The sequence below is a fragment of the Phaethon lepturus genome, unplaced genomic scaffold (genome assembly GCF_000687285.1).
Source record: "Phaethon lepturus isolate BGI_N335 unplaced genomic scaffold, ASM68728v1 scaffold6527, whole genome shotgun sequence".
Classification (NCBI taxonomy): Eukaryota; Metazoa; Chordata; class Aves; order Phaethontiformes; family Phaethontidae; genus Phaethon; species Phaethon lepturus.
The window spans coordinates 27,373-39,788 of NW_010549699.1; the positions used below are offsets into that span (position 1 = coordinate 27,373).

Genomic DNA, 12,416 nt, shown 5'->3' on the forward strand with positions numbered 1-12,416 from the left:
CATAGTAGCATCTTCTTCTAAAATCATACCGTTGCTGCTAAGACTCCTGAACTCTACTAAGCTGATTTAGTTGGGGGTGTGGAGGTGGTGATGGTATAGTTGACATTGAAAATCAGTGATTCTTTAAAGTTATGGACTATCTGAAGTTTTTCTAGTGGGGCTGTGTACCTGTCTTAAGATTTCATCAAGAGTACGCATGCATGATTACATGCATTCTTAGACACCTTTGTGTTATTTTTAAGTTGTCCAAATAGCTCCATTGACTGGAAAAATCACTAGCTTAATGCTGTAGACAGATGCAGAGAAACTGAGGGCTAACAGCAGAGGAGTCATGCGTTACAGAAACTATGTAAAACAAATTAGGACCTATGTTACGTTGGCATCTGGCTAGGTAGATAAAATGTCCATATAATCTATGACTCTAAGAAGGTGCTTCTCTTCTTGTATTTAGAAGAGGCAGCACTGATATAACGGGCTACAGCACATATTTTTGTGTTTATACAGATATCCCCGTTCTCTGTGGGCTATTTGCACTGGCCATATATGGGAAGAACGTCTTGCTTCTCTGCCTGCATATGTTTCCTGTGGAAGACCTACCAGACCTTTCTGATGTTATGTGGGTGACTGTGTGCTCAGATCATTTATTGAGAATCGGGCATGGGAAGTATTACCAAACATCCCCAGGTAACTTACTTCCCTTCTGTGAGGAGAATAAAGCCTACATTTCTGTGAAAAATAATTGCAGGTCAATGATTTTGCTCCCAGACAACAGACTTTGCCTGAAAGATTCTTGGCACCAGAGGTTCAGGGGTCAAATGCTTTGATGTCAGGAGTGAAATGTTCCCTCACAAAACATTAAAGTCTTAGAATAAGTAGACAGTTTCATGTGTAAACTCCCTAAGCATAAAATGATATCACAGGCGACTTGTACTTTTTCTCATGAGCCAGAGCAAGAACTGTTTAGGAGCTGTAATTACGGGTATGGACTGCAATCCTATTGACTAGCTTTTAAGTGAATTAGGATGAAATATACTACTGTTGACAGCTTCCTTGAAAAGGAAGATTTATTCTTTCTGGGTGAGGATCTGATTTTGGTTTGTGTTGGTAGCCAAGAGCCCAAAAGTTTTCATCACAAAATAAGCTGCTTCTGCAGCTTGAAAACTTTCTAACTGCAGTGGGGAGGAGGCGCTGAGGTGAGGTACAGTGTAATTAGTTCAAGAGCTTACAAGGAAACGAGTAACAAAGAACTCCTGCCCCAAGGTGTTTTGTGTTCCTGGAGATGAGGGGGGGGATGTCTGAGTTAGCACCAGAGTTCTTCACAAAAACAGCATTCTTTAGTGTTTGCCAAGAGCTAACTAGTGAGTTTAGTCAGAAGTTTAATCAGAAGGCACCAAGGTTTAAGCAGAGCTGTAGACAATTTCTGCTCTTAAAGTTACTGTGAACTGTAGCTTCTTCTCATCTGTGCGTGGGCAAATTTTTTAGCCACCTATTTGTATGTAACCTGAATAGTGAGGTAATTAACCTATTATTAATGTCAGGATTGTAACCCAAATAATAGTGCTCTCTTGTCGTACACCTCAGTTTATTGCTGCTGGAGTAACTGGGAACTAGCCATAACTTCCTATCTGCAAGGTCTCCCACCAAAACATCGTACCATTCGCACACAGATATCCTGGGAGGAAATTGAGGGTAGTGTTTCCTTACCATAAAGATCTGAAGAGACATGGGTAGATCTAGCTCAGAGAGAGGACATGCATACTCCTAATTATTTAAATTGCTTATTTATTAATTATTAATTTGCTTTAAATGCAGCAATCATTTAAGCTTATGGTGACAAAGTGCATTTTTTTTTTTTCCTCCAGAGAGATAGGTGAACTCTTCAGGAATAACAGTGCTGGCTGAATATCTGTCTAGCTGGTCTGACAAGTAATGGGAATACTCCTCTCTGAATACACTCACAGGATGTACATATGTTTGCATCCGTGCTATGATCACAGCATAGTTTGTGCAGAAGCCCTGTGAAACATCAGTGATGCAGTTTTCTTTTCTCTATTTTTCCTTTTTTTTTCTGTGTTTTGTTTTGTTCATAGCCGTTAAGAGTTGTAGGCATGCTGCAAGCAGTATGGTGGAAACCATACAGTATCACAGCTAGCTCCCTCGTCCTGCCGGTTGGTGGGTGGCAAAGCAGCTGCTGCTGCAGAGGGCTGGCTTGAAGGCGCCTTGTCCCTCAAGCCAGTAAGGAATGTCCTGCAAAGCAAGGCCCTTGTTTGCCTGTGCATAAACATCAGTAAGGGCATCCTGATGTTTCATTGTCACCACGGAAGACTGAAAGGATTCTCAATCTTCAGTCTGTCAAATAGATAACACATTTAAAGACTCTTCTGATTTTTTTTAATGATTTTTCTTTCTCCATTCCACCTACCGGGTTTAGTTTGAAGTGGAAAATACCTTGTATAGCTCTTCACTTCTCGAGTTCCTTTATTTTAAAATAATTTCTTTTTAAAAAGAATTCTTTGTTTTTAATTGTTTTTTTGCACAAATATGTACTTTAAACTGTTTTTTCATCTGTCAGATTTTTGAAATGTTAAAGAAGGAATGTAACAGATTTTTTTTTTAGTAGGTACAGTAATCAGCTATTTGAAAAGAATACAGCATCTCTGTTAAAAAAAAAAGAAGTTGATATTTATATATGTTGAGGTCTTTTACAAGCGGAATAACCACAGATAACTTTATAAACATACCATCCAGATATGCAACTTTATATCCAGCATATCTGCAGTCCACATTAAACCCCAATATCAATGCATCAGAGTAAGGTGAAATGAAGATAGTGTGCCATAGCTGCAAGCAATGGTTGCCTTTCAAATATTTAAACCAAAACTTCAGTATTCTCAATAGTCACAATGTGATATACTAGTGTATATCAATATCACAATACGTAATTTTACTAGTGTAAAATTCTGTTTAAAATACGGCATTAGTACATTAAATAAAAAGACAGAAGAAATGGAAACAAACACTATGCTTTTCTAAAACTTCATAATTTGATATACTACAAGTTTTGGCTGAAAGTGGGGATAATTTCAAGTGGAAGTGTTCTTAAGACTTCTGGTGGTGCCATGGCAGTTTATGATTCTGTATTGGAAAGCTTGTTTTACATATTATTTATACTAGATGTATGGGCAGTTGGCTGTGTCAGCTTTAGTGGCTTTAAAGATTGCTGGTAAAGTTTCTTGGTGTCCTCAAATCCTGCCAAAGGCAGAGGTGATCAAAGACACTATATGTTTACATGTTTTGAAAAGCACAGATACTATTAGTTTGTACGAAGCATTTGATCAGTTGCAAACACTTAAAAAAAAAAATCACAAAAAATAACCTATTAATGGGGAGTTTGCAAAAAGGGCTAAGCTGGTCACTTAATTGTAAATTTCATAAATTGAGATATTGATGTTTATTTGGAGGAAAGTTTTTGTCTCCAGTGAAAAACAAAATGAGAATTTGTAGACAGTAAACTCGGTTAAATCACTCCAGATTACATTGTTTTCTCCTTCTCTTGACAATTCTGAATTCACAAAGAAAACAACGGGTTTCCAGAGAGATTCCATAGATCCAAAAGAAATGCAGTACTAAACAGTAGTCTTCCTTTAGTTAAATAGGTTTAAATGTTGTAAACAAAATAGTGATAACTATTGTGTTGAGGGCTTAATCTCTGCTGTACCTGCTGTGACGTTTGGTAATGAATTTTTTGAAAAAATTTTGGCTTTGAAAAAATACTTGAAATTGAGATCTAGCAGTTTAATTTCAGAATTTACAGTAAGCTTGGAAGAAATCTCCCTCTGCAGAGTGCTATCATCAACAAGGCGCCTGTCCTCTTGGGCTGTCAATGTGAATGCCACCGCCTCCCAAACTGGCAAGCAGAATTCTGTGTGTATAGTTCTGGTCTCAAATTTGTATTTTGTAATCTTATTGCCTAGCTATACAGGTGTTCAATTCATATTGCAAGAAAAATCAGTGATTATCAAAGCATTTATTTCTCTTAAAGTAAGGCACAAGGAAAATGTGGCTCAAATGCAGAATGAATAGATGTGGCCAGGGAAAGGCTGAATGAGAATACAGTTGCATTATCACTGTCTGAACACTACCCGACTGACGACCTGTATTTTCTGAGTTTTTGAAAGCCTAGATAACGTTACTCCTGTTTTTCAGTGTTTGTTAGCTTTTATTCTGAAGACACATCTGTGGTAGTAAGACAATTCCAGAGAGAGTACAATTCATTCAGATGAAAATCAAAATCCTGCCCTCCTTTGGCTTTTTTCCCCCTGTGCTTTTTAATTGCCTCTGTAACCTAAAGCATCATACACCTTTCAAAGACTCAGGGCTACAGGTTCTGCAAGCAGGATCATCTCCTGTTGTAGCTGACGGAGAGAAGTGTTTCATCCACTTTCTGATCAATTACTTTCTCCATGCTCCTATCCCATTGCTGCAAGGACTAGTCAGAGCTGGGGGAGGCAGCAGAGTCCACATCTTCTGTGTCATGTTCATGTGGGGACACTGACTGCCCGCCTTTAACACGTTTCCACTTCATCCTTCTGTTTTGAAACCATACTTTGACCTGAGTGATAAAAAGGAAATAATTACTTACTGCCTCAATCTGAGCCATATAAGCAGACCTATGCATATATGTGTGTATCAATAGACAGATGTTTTGTGGAATTTTAGAAGAAAAGGTGAAAGGAACCTCACAAGTTTAAGTAATCCATCTCTTTAATAGAGACAGGAACAGTTCTTTCTAAACTGTTCCATGCAGATATTTCTCTGAGACTTGCAAAAGTAGTACAGGTGCTTTGCCTAGAGTCTGTCTTTATGTCAACTAAGCATGTCAATCCAATGGGCACAGTGCATCTAATATCTTTTAACATCTAGTCCATCCAATCTAATGTTTCAGGAGTTGTAATTTGCTTCACTTAATTGAGCAATTCCTCTATTGACCACTAAGCTCTGATAAGGAAACCCTGACTGAGAGAACAGAAATAGCTCTCTCCATGAAACTCTGCATTTTTGTCTGTCTTTATCACGTCAAAATACTACCTGACCCAGGAAGAGTGTATCTATCAAACATATATCATTCTAATAATTTCCTGGTAATTGCAGTCTAAGGTGGTATCCATATTCCATCTGTAAGCCTTGACATACCAGTATATACCAAGGAGTGGTGGTAAACAACAGCTTAGTAGATCTCAGTTATTCCCAAATGTGTCTTTAGTTCAGATAAACATAATTACATTTATTAACTACTTACAGAAATTTGTAACAAATGTGTTTTAAAAGAATGTGGAGGCTTTGTATTAAAATACCTCTGTGCCATTGCAAAAGTACACCCTCGAGTAACATATCTGGTTTTTAGCTTTAGGGAGAAGTTGTGGGGGAGGAAGAAGAAGCTGGGGAGGCAAGGATTCAGGAAGTACTTGTCGCTCGGTGAGATCCAGGTTCACAGCTATCTCGTATCTCCTGAGCCTCGTTAAGTAGTTATGGTGGGCAAATTCAGCTTCCAGCTCCCGTAGCTGCTCCTTTGTGAAAGCTGTCCTTTCCTTCCGTGATTTGCTGCTTGTTTCTGCCTTGTTGCTTGAGTTTCGGTTTTCTAAGAGGCAAGCACACATCTTGTGGAATTTGCAGTTACATTGATCTATGTGAACATGTGTATCGCAGACGTGTCATATAAACTACTAATTGAAGTGCTCAGTGAAAGTTTTAAGAAGTTTGTGTTATGCCCCCTCAAGCTCAGCATGACTTATCAGCGTTGTCAGTCTTGTGTTGATGGGAACAAAGGTGGGACAGCTCAGAGTCAGGAAGGGGTGTGTTGTCAAAACTGCAGAAGCACAGGCCTGGGTCTGCAAGGTCAGAAATGAGCAGCTATAGGAAGGAAGCTCTCATTCCTTGCTATCATTGCATCAAAACAGTTTTCTTCCCCACGTCTTTACTTTCATTCCTAATATACATATTATCCTTCTTCCCTGATCTACCAAGCAACAGGCAGCAAAGCTGCCGCTTTGTTTATATGATGCGTTATGTGACAACCTCTGGTGCAGGGCATAAGGCAAAGTCACTTAGTAAGCACCCTAAGCTAGCATATAGCCTTGAATTGCTGGGGGGAGGAACATGGTAAAACAAGCAACACTAGAGAACCAGTGTTCTTTGAATTGGCACACCATACTCCAGACTTTGAGTTTCTTCTAATCCTCGCTAAATGAAAACTGCAAGGAGGTCTGGTATCTGTGTGTGCGATTGGCCTCAGTATCATCCTTGTCACTGTGCTGCCCTGAAAAACCTTTTTGTTATTTGTGCACTTGGCTGCAATGCGGTTCATGAGTCATATTTCAAAGCCAAATTTCAAGCCATAGACAAAGGGATGCTGCACCAATTACGCCAAAAAGCAAACACAAACTGACTTTGCCTGCGACTGTGGCAATCTTTTTTTTTCCCTATTTTTTTTTTCTCTTTCTTATTTTTTTTTTCTCCTGTATTTTTAAAGTTGGTGCTTGTAAAGAATCTCCAAGCAACGCAAGGAAAAGTGCCCTTGTTTCAATGAGCAAAGCCCAAACTGCCAATCTTTCAGGGAGTCAGTTTTACAAGGTGCTTGACTCTTACTCCCCTCTTGCTCCTGTGGTTGTCTAGATTCCCTGAACTGAACATGCTAGTAGGTTTTTTGGTATGTTGAGGATTAATCACTTAATTTTTATGTGTAATCAGTGTGCAATGAAGTTCCAGGTGTCCTAATAAACGATTTCTACAGAGAAATTATATACAAAGTGGTATCAATGAGCACAATACACAGCAGCATCTTCTAGATGTCCCTTTGTTTGCCAAATAAAACTGGAAAAATCTATCAGGTGTGCCTGTAGGCTTCATGATTGATCTGATCTTAGCTCTGTTCATGAGAAATAGAGAAATCAAACACAGCTCCCATTAATGATAATGTGCACAGGGACCAGTGTATGACATCCTGCAGCTGTATTGCTCTCTATTTCAAGGAAATCAGTCTTGTTTGCATCAGCATTGGTTTTGCTACTTATACTTCAAAAATCCCCAGATAAAGTTGGGGAAAGTGTGAAAACAAAACCCCATAAGTTTCTCCCCATGCTTTTGCACATAGTTGTACAATCACCTTCATTCTCATCTCTTACTGAACAAACACACCATAACATGTTTCTCAAAGGCTAACAAATGTGGCTTTTGAGAGAGTGGTGGGGAAGCGGGATTTGAAGTGTGGGTCCCCTGCTGGGGACTTTGCCACCATCTTCTGGGAGCCTTGGTCTCAAGGACTTCATCTGGGCCTCTGCTCCCCTAGCAAATTTGTGTAGGGGTGAAGCAGCTCTCCAATGCCAATAACACACTGCAGGAACTAAAGCCACCTATGTCAAATTAACCTAGGATAAAAACAGTTAATGCAACCTGAATATACAGGTGACCTCACCACTTAACCCTGTGCGAAGGACATCCTTTCTAAGGGGCAGTTTCACCAGTCTTCATCTCCAAAAAACAACGTGAATAATTTTAAATAGGTAAGTATTTCTGGGAACAGAACAGGATGTGTGGGTTGGATTCTGCCATCCAGATTGTGTTCCACGTGGTGTTGTAGAGAGACACATGGTTATCCATGACTGGAGGTTTTGTGATATTCCAAAAGTGGAAATTGGGCCTAGTTGCTTCAGAGTTTTGACTACAGAATGTGGAAAATGGCAAGTGGTGTGGAAAAGGACAAATTGTCTTGGCAAGCTTTTCCTACTGTACTGCCAGTTTAAAAAAAAAAAAAAAAAAAGCTGTTCAGGAATCCCAGGAAGATATGTGTCTCTACCATGAAGCATGTATACTTCCAGGATCCCAACCAGCTTCATTGTGTCATTGAACTGAACATCTGCCCTTCCCCAGGGCTGCAGAAAATACGTGTAGGAACCCAAATGGTGTATGTTCCTACACTATAAAGTTTCCAAAACAAAAACTGTGTCAGGCTCTAATACGTACATGTGTATGAAGACGTAACCCATTCCCTGCAAAACAGTGGGCCAGATTCAGTGTTTGGAGCCGGTCGACAGAAGTTGGCTTTGCTTTGTGCTTAGAACCAGCATAACTGAATTAGAATCTAGTCCCATGAAGTAGTACTCACTCTCCTTCACTGGGTCAAACTGGTCTACTAAAAATAGCCAGTAAACAATGCTTTGGACGAAGGCACAAGGACTCTGCACTGGGCAGATACAGGATTTTGGCACCACAGAGGGTACTTAAATTGCTCAGAGAGCAGCTTAGGCACAGAATTGTGGAGGTCGCTAAAGCCTGTATGTCAAGGATCCTACCTGCTTGTTAGATGTTTGTGGTGATCCACAGCCCAGATCAATGCACCTGGTGTTAATTATTCTGCAAACGACTGTTGATGTCTGCAATTTTTCCCTCAGTAGAAGAAAGTAAAATAAAACTATGAAGCATCTGCACAATCTTCCTTTCCCCTCCCCAATACTAAAGACTTCGATGGCATATTTATTCTAAGTGGTTAAATCAAGTAGTAAGACACTGATAGATCTTGCTGTTATGGAAAACAAAATTCTGAAAGCTATCAGGAACATTGGCCAAGTAAAGTGACCTCATAAACAGTGGATTCATTTGGCAGATGATGATGAAGTATCCAGAAGTTACTTCAGTGTGCACCTCATGGAATAATACTTAATGGAAGGTGCATACAGAGTGCTATGACACAAAATATTCTGCACCCAGACCACTTTAAACTGATCAGGAACTTGCCGATACTTTGCTTTTCAGTCCTTCTCAAGTTATCTGCTGCTACCTGGTGCCATCTACTCTTACCATCACTGTAAATGCGAATAGCAAGCTTAGAAAATCCTCTTTACAGTTAGTGGCAACACTGAGAAAGGTTGGCATGTGGGAATTCAGATCAGCTCTACACATTTTAATAAGAAGTTTTCCAGAATTCTTCAGTCAAGGACATTGTATGTCTAATGTTGTTAAGGGAGTCGTTATGCACCGTTACCACATTCTCATTTCTACTGCAACCTCACTAACATTCTGTATTGTTTCATCCACCTAGAATAAAGCTGTTTGAATGCTATTCTCTATTATATTACTATTGTTGGAGATCTGAGGACTTCAAGTGTGTAATAATGCAAGTACAATTTAGGATGGGTCAGACTGAAACTTTATTGAAATTTTATTTGAAAATGGTAATGGCTGTGGCTTGTGGATGGACAGCAGAGGCAGCTGTGAAAGCTAACATTAGGTTAACGTCTATCTTCAGGTCATTTGGTGAGCCTGTGAAGTCAAGGCTGATATAACTAAATAACTAAATTAAATAACTAAAGTCTGTGGAGGAAGGGAAAGGTGTGTGCACGAGTACTTGTAGTAGATGTCACTGTTGTTATTGCCATAACAAAGCCATTCTTTAAATGTTTTTAACATATCTGTGCTTCAAAGAATGTTTTAAAGATTGACAAGCTTTTAAATTATTTTTACATTATTCTGCTTATTTGTCTGAGAAATATGCTTATTTTAGACTTTTTTCAGAGTGGTCTGTAGAAAGCCATGTTCCAAGATCTTCACTGTGTAACTTATAATAACTGGGGTCTTCACAAGAACCAAAGCTTTTTGCAGGTGCTAATACAAATCATGGTAATGCTGTATCTGTATTGCAGTTCACGTAAAATTGTGGTGGATAAGGCACTAACTAAAAGAAAATAGTTTATTTTGTAGGTTTTGCTTCTAGTGATTTAAATATATTTTTCTTTACCAGACCAATCTGTGAAGAGAAGGCACTAGGTACCTAGATTTTTCTAAAGAAGTCAAGGAAAATTCTCAAGAGGGTAGAAAAGACTTATGTTCTACTTAGAATAAACAATCAGTATGTGATATGTCCAGATGCATTTCTGTAACTGCTGTAAAAGTGAAGGAAATAACTATAAAATTTCTCATAGACTTTCCCCTCATTTGTTTTATTTTGTCTGGGGACAGACGGAAGGAAAAACTTGCAGCAGGGATATCAAATAATTCTGTCTGGTAAGCAAAGAATGGAGTGAAATGAAAAGCCATGGAATCCCCTTTGGGATGTTTTCATTATTCTGCATTTGCTAGAGTAACAACTTGTACAGACAGCAGCAGTTGCTAGAAGGTAGGAAACACCATACTTTTTGGTGATGTCATTGCTTACAGCTCACTTGTAAGGAAAAGTATAGGGGACAGCAGCATGTATGAAAAGAAAATGTCAAGGGTGCTGGTAATAGAGAATAGAAGGAACATCTGTCTCCTACTTAACGGGGAGATGTGGTTTGGAATCAGTCTCTGTAAGAATAAGGATATCCCTCTAATCTGAGTATACGGAAATCTGCTGTTTACCTATGATGACTAAACATTTTCATAAAAGCATTTTTCATTTTTATATTTTTTTGTCAACATCTTTGCATTTGGGTTTTTTGGAAATTTTTGCCCCAAACATGCTTTTTCAGTAAAAAGAAACTTAAATTCTATGAAGCTGGGTTTCTAAAAAAAAAAAACAAAACCAAAACCCACAAAAAAACCCCCACCAAAAAACCACCAGATAACCGAGGAGAGTAAAGTAGACTCTGGGCATAAAGAGGTTTGGAATATTAGTTATGTGTTCCCTGACAGCCTATTCATATTGGAAAAGAACAGGGATTAGGACTAATTGTGTGACGGAGAGAGCACAAATACAAGCTTGTTGTTTAAATTGCAAAACGGAGAAATGAAAGTTGGATTAGAGATGGCTTGTCTGTAGCCAACCTGTAAAACCTAAAAATAAATAAATATTTTTATCGTTATGTTCTCTACCTGTAAAATGGGAATACTGGAAAATATTCCCCACTTCACAGCAGGGCTGTGGGGAAAAGCACACTGTAGCTTGTAAATGAATACTATAGCAAATGAATGCATATAAACATCTTAATTTTTAACAGCTTCCATAGGAGAAAACAATTTTATGCATATTTCACATACCTGGATTTGAGACAGCAGCAAATCGGAAGTTATATAACTATGAAATTATTGAATATTGTGCTGTAGAAAGTATGCGTTTTGCTAGCTAGGATGACACAATGAAAGCTATCTAAATTTTCTGCATTGTTGGACATTGTACTGATGGGCAAACTTTTAGTTCCTCCTGTGAGACGAGTACCTCCTTAGTTACTCCCATTTAGTTACAGCAAATGTGCATTGTGCTGGTGAGTAAAATGCCTGGTTCAGTAAACAAGATCTGTAGGAGTGATATAAAACCACCAGAGGTCATCAAAGAATAAGCCATTTAGTTTCAACGTTGTTATTGTGTAAGTTTCCCCAGTGCAGAATTATAAATTGTTTTCCTCATCGGCATTATTTCTTAATTCCTAACCTTACAGATGCTCTCATTCTATAGCCTGTACTATCCCGCAACCCTGATTTCACATCACCTACCTGAGTTTTCCTTTTTTCTTTTGGATGACTTTTTCTCAGTCTCATTTGTAGTATTTACTGGTACCTCCTCACCTTCATTCATACCCACTGCCGCACTTGCTAGATTTGGGCTGCTGCCTTCTGACTCCCCAGAACCCAAGGCCAGTCTGGGATTTAGTCGTCCTCTGGCCTCAGTTGCTGCAAAATGCCAGTCAGAGTGTTGGAAAGAGGGGTGCTGCTCCACAAATGCCCGCTCCTCACATGGGAAGCTATGGGGAGCAGTCACCAGGCAGGAGGTTGAGAAATCAGAGTAAGTAGCAAAATCTGATTTTTGATGGAAGGAGAACGGTGCTGGTGGGTAGTGGTTCAGCCCTGAAGCTGTCGTCACATCCGCATGGGTGCTCCGCAGGCACCCCCAAAGTGGGGCAGGAGGTTGTGGACTGCGCATGCAGCTGCTGCTGGTGGGATCCATTTGCTTCCAATCCTGTCCACACTCCAGGGTTCGTGACTGGTTATAGCTTGGGCTTCAAAATCAGAAGAGGAGCAGAGGGGAAGTCTTCCAAATCTTACCGAATAGGTTTCCTCCCTAAACAACAGTTTGTTTGTGGGTTTTATGCTGTTGCAGATTTGTTACTTTGGGAACTCTTCTAAACGTCTTCATTGTCCCAACTGGAAAACAGTAACCAGATCTACGCAGTGATTGCCCCGAATTGCTTCCCAAGGCCTGAAGCTTGCTTGCTTGTGAAGTGCTGGACATGAGTGAAACACTTTTTAAATACCATGCTTGGGAGAGAGTGACAAGTTTGTGAAGTGAAATGTGAGAGAGGGGAGGGAGGGGTTAACGTACATACACTCAGTCCCTCCAACCAAAGCAAAGCAGGCAACTATTAATCATCCGAAACCTTATATGCACATCTAATGGGGTTTGCAGATGGACCCTTTTAAAGAAACAATGTCTGTATTTTTTTTTAAAG

At 39.4% G+C, this 12,416-nt stretch overlaps 1 protein-coding gene across 1 annotated transcript; it reads right to left on the reverse strand.

Annotated features, from left to right (window-relative positions):
• Positions 1-4,489: 4,489 nt before the first annotated feature.
• MEOX1 (mesenchyme homeobox 1) lies at positions 4,490-11,914 on the reverse strand. The gene is made up of 3 exons (XM_010290331.1): positions 11,464-11,914; positions 5,466-5,638; positions 4,490-4,612 (listed from the first exon to the last, which is right to left on the reverse strand). Exons 1-3 carry the CDS (start codon positions 11,912-11,914, stop codon positions 4,490-4,492), a joined length of 747 nt encoding a protein of 248 aa, XP_010288633.1.
• Positions 11,915-12,416: the final 502 nt, after the last annotated feature.

Excerpts from the sequence above, each read along its gene's own strand:
- MEOX1 (XM_010290331.1), bottom strand. The coding sequence starts at position 11,914 with ATGGATCCCACCAGCAGCAGCTGCATGCGCAGTCCACAACCTCCTGCC. Across the intron at positions 5,639-11,463 it reads AAGAAAAAAGGAAAACTCAG|AAAACCGAAACTCAAGCAAC; the intron begins GTAGGTGATGTG and ends CTTGCCTCTTAG. Across the intron at positions 4,613-5,465 it reads TGGATCTCACCGAGCGACAA|GTCAAAGTATGGTTTCAAAA; the intron begins GTACTTCCTGAA and ends TTTATCACTCAG.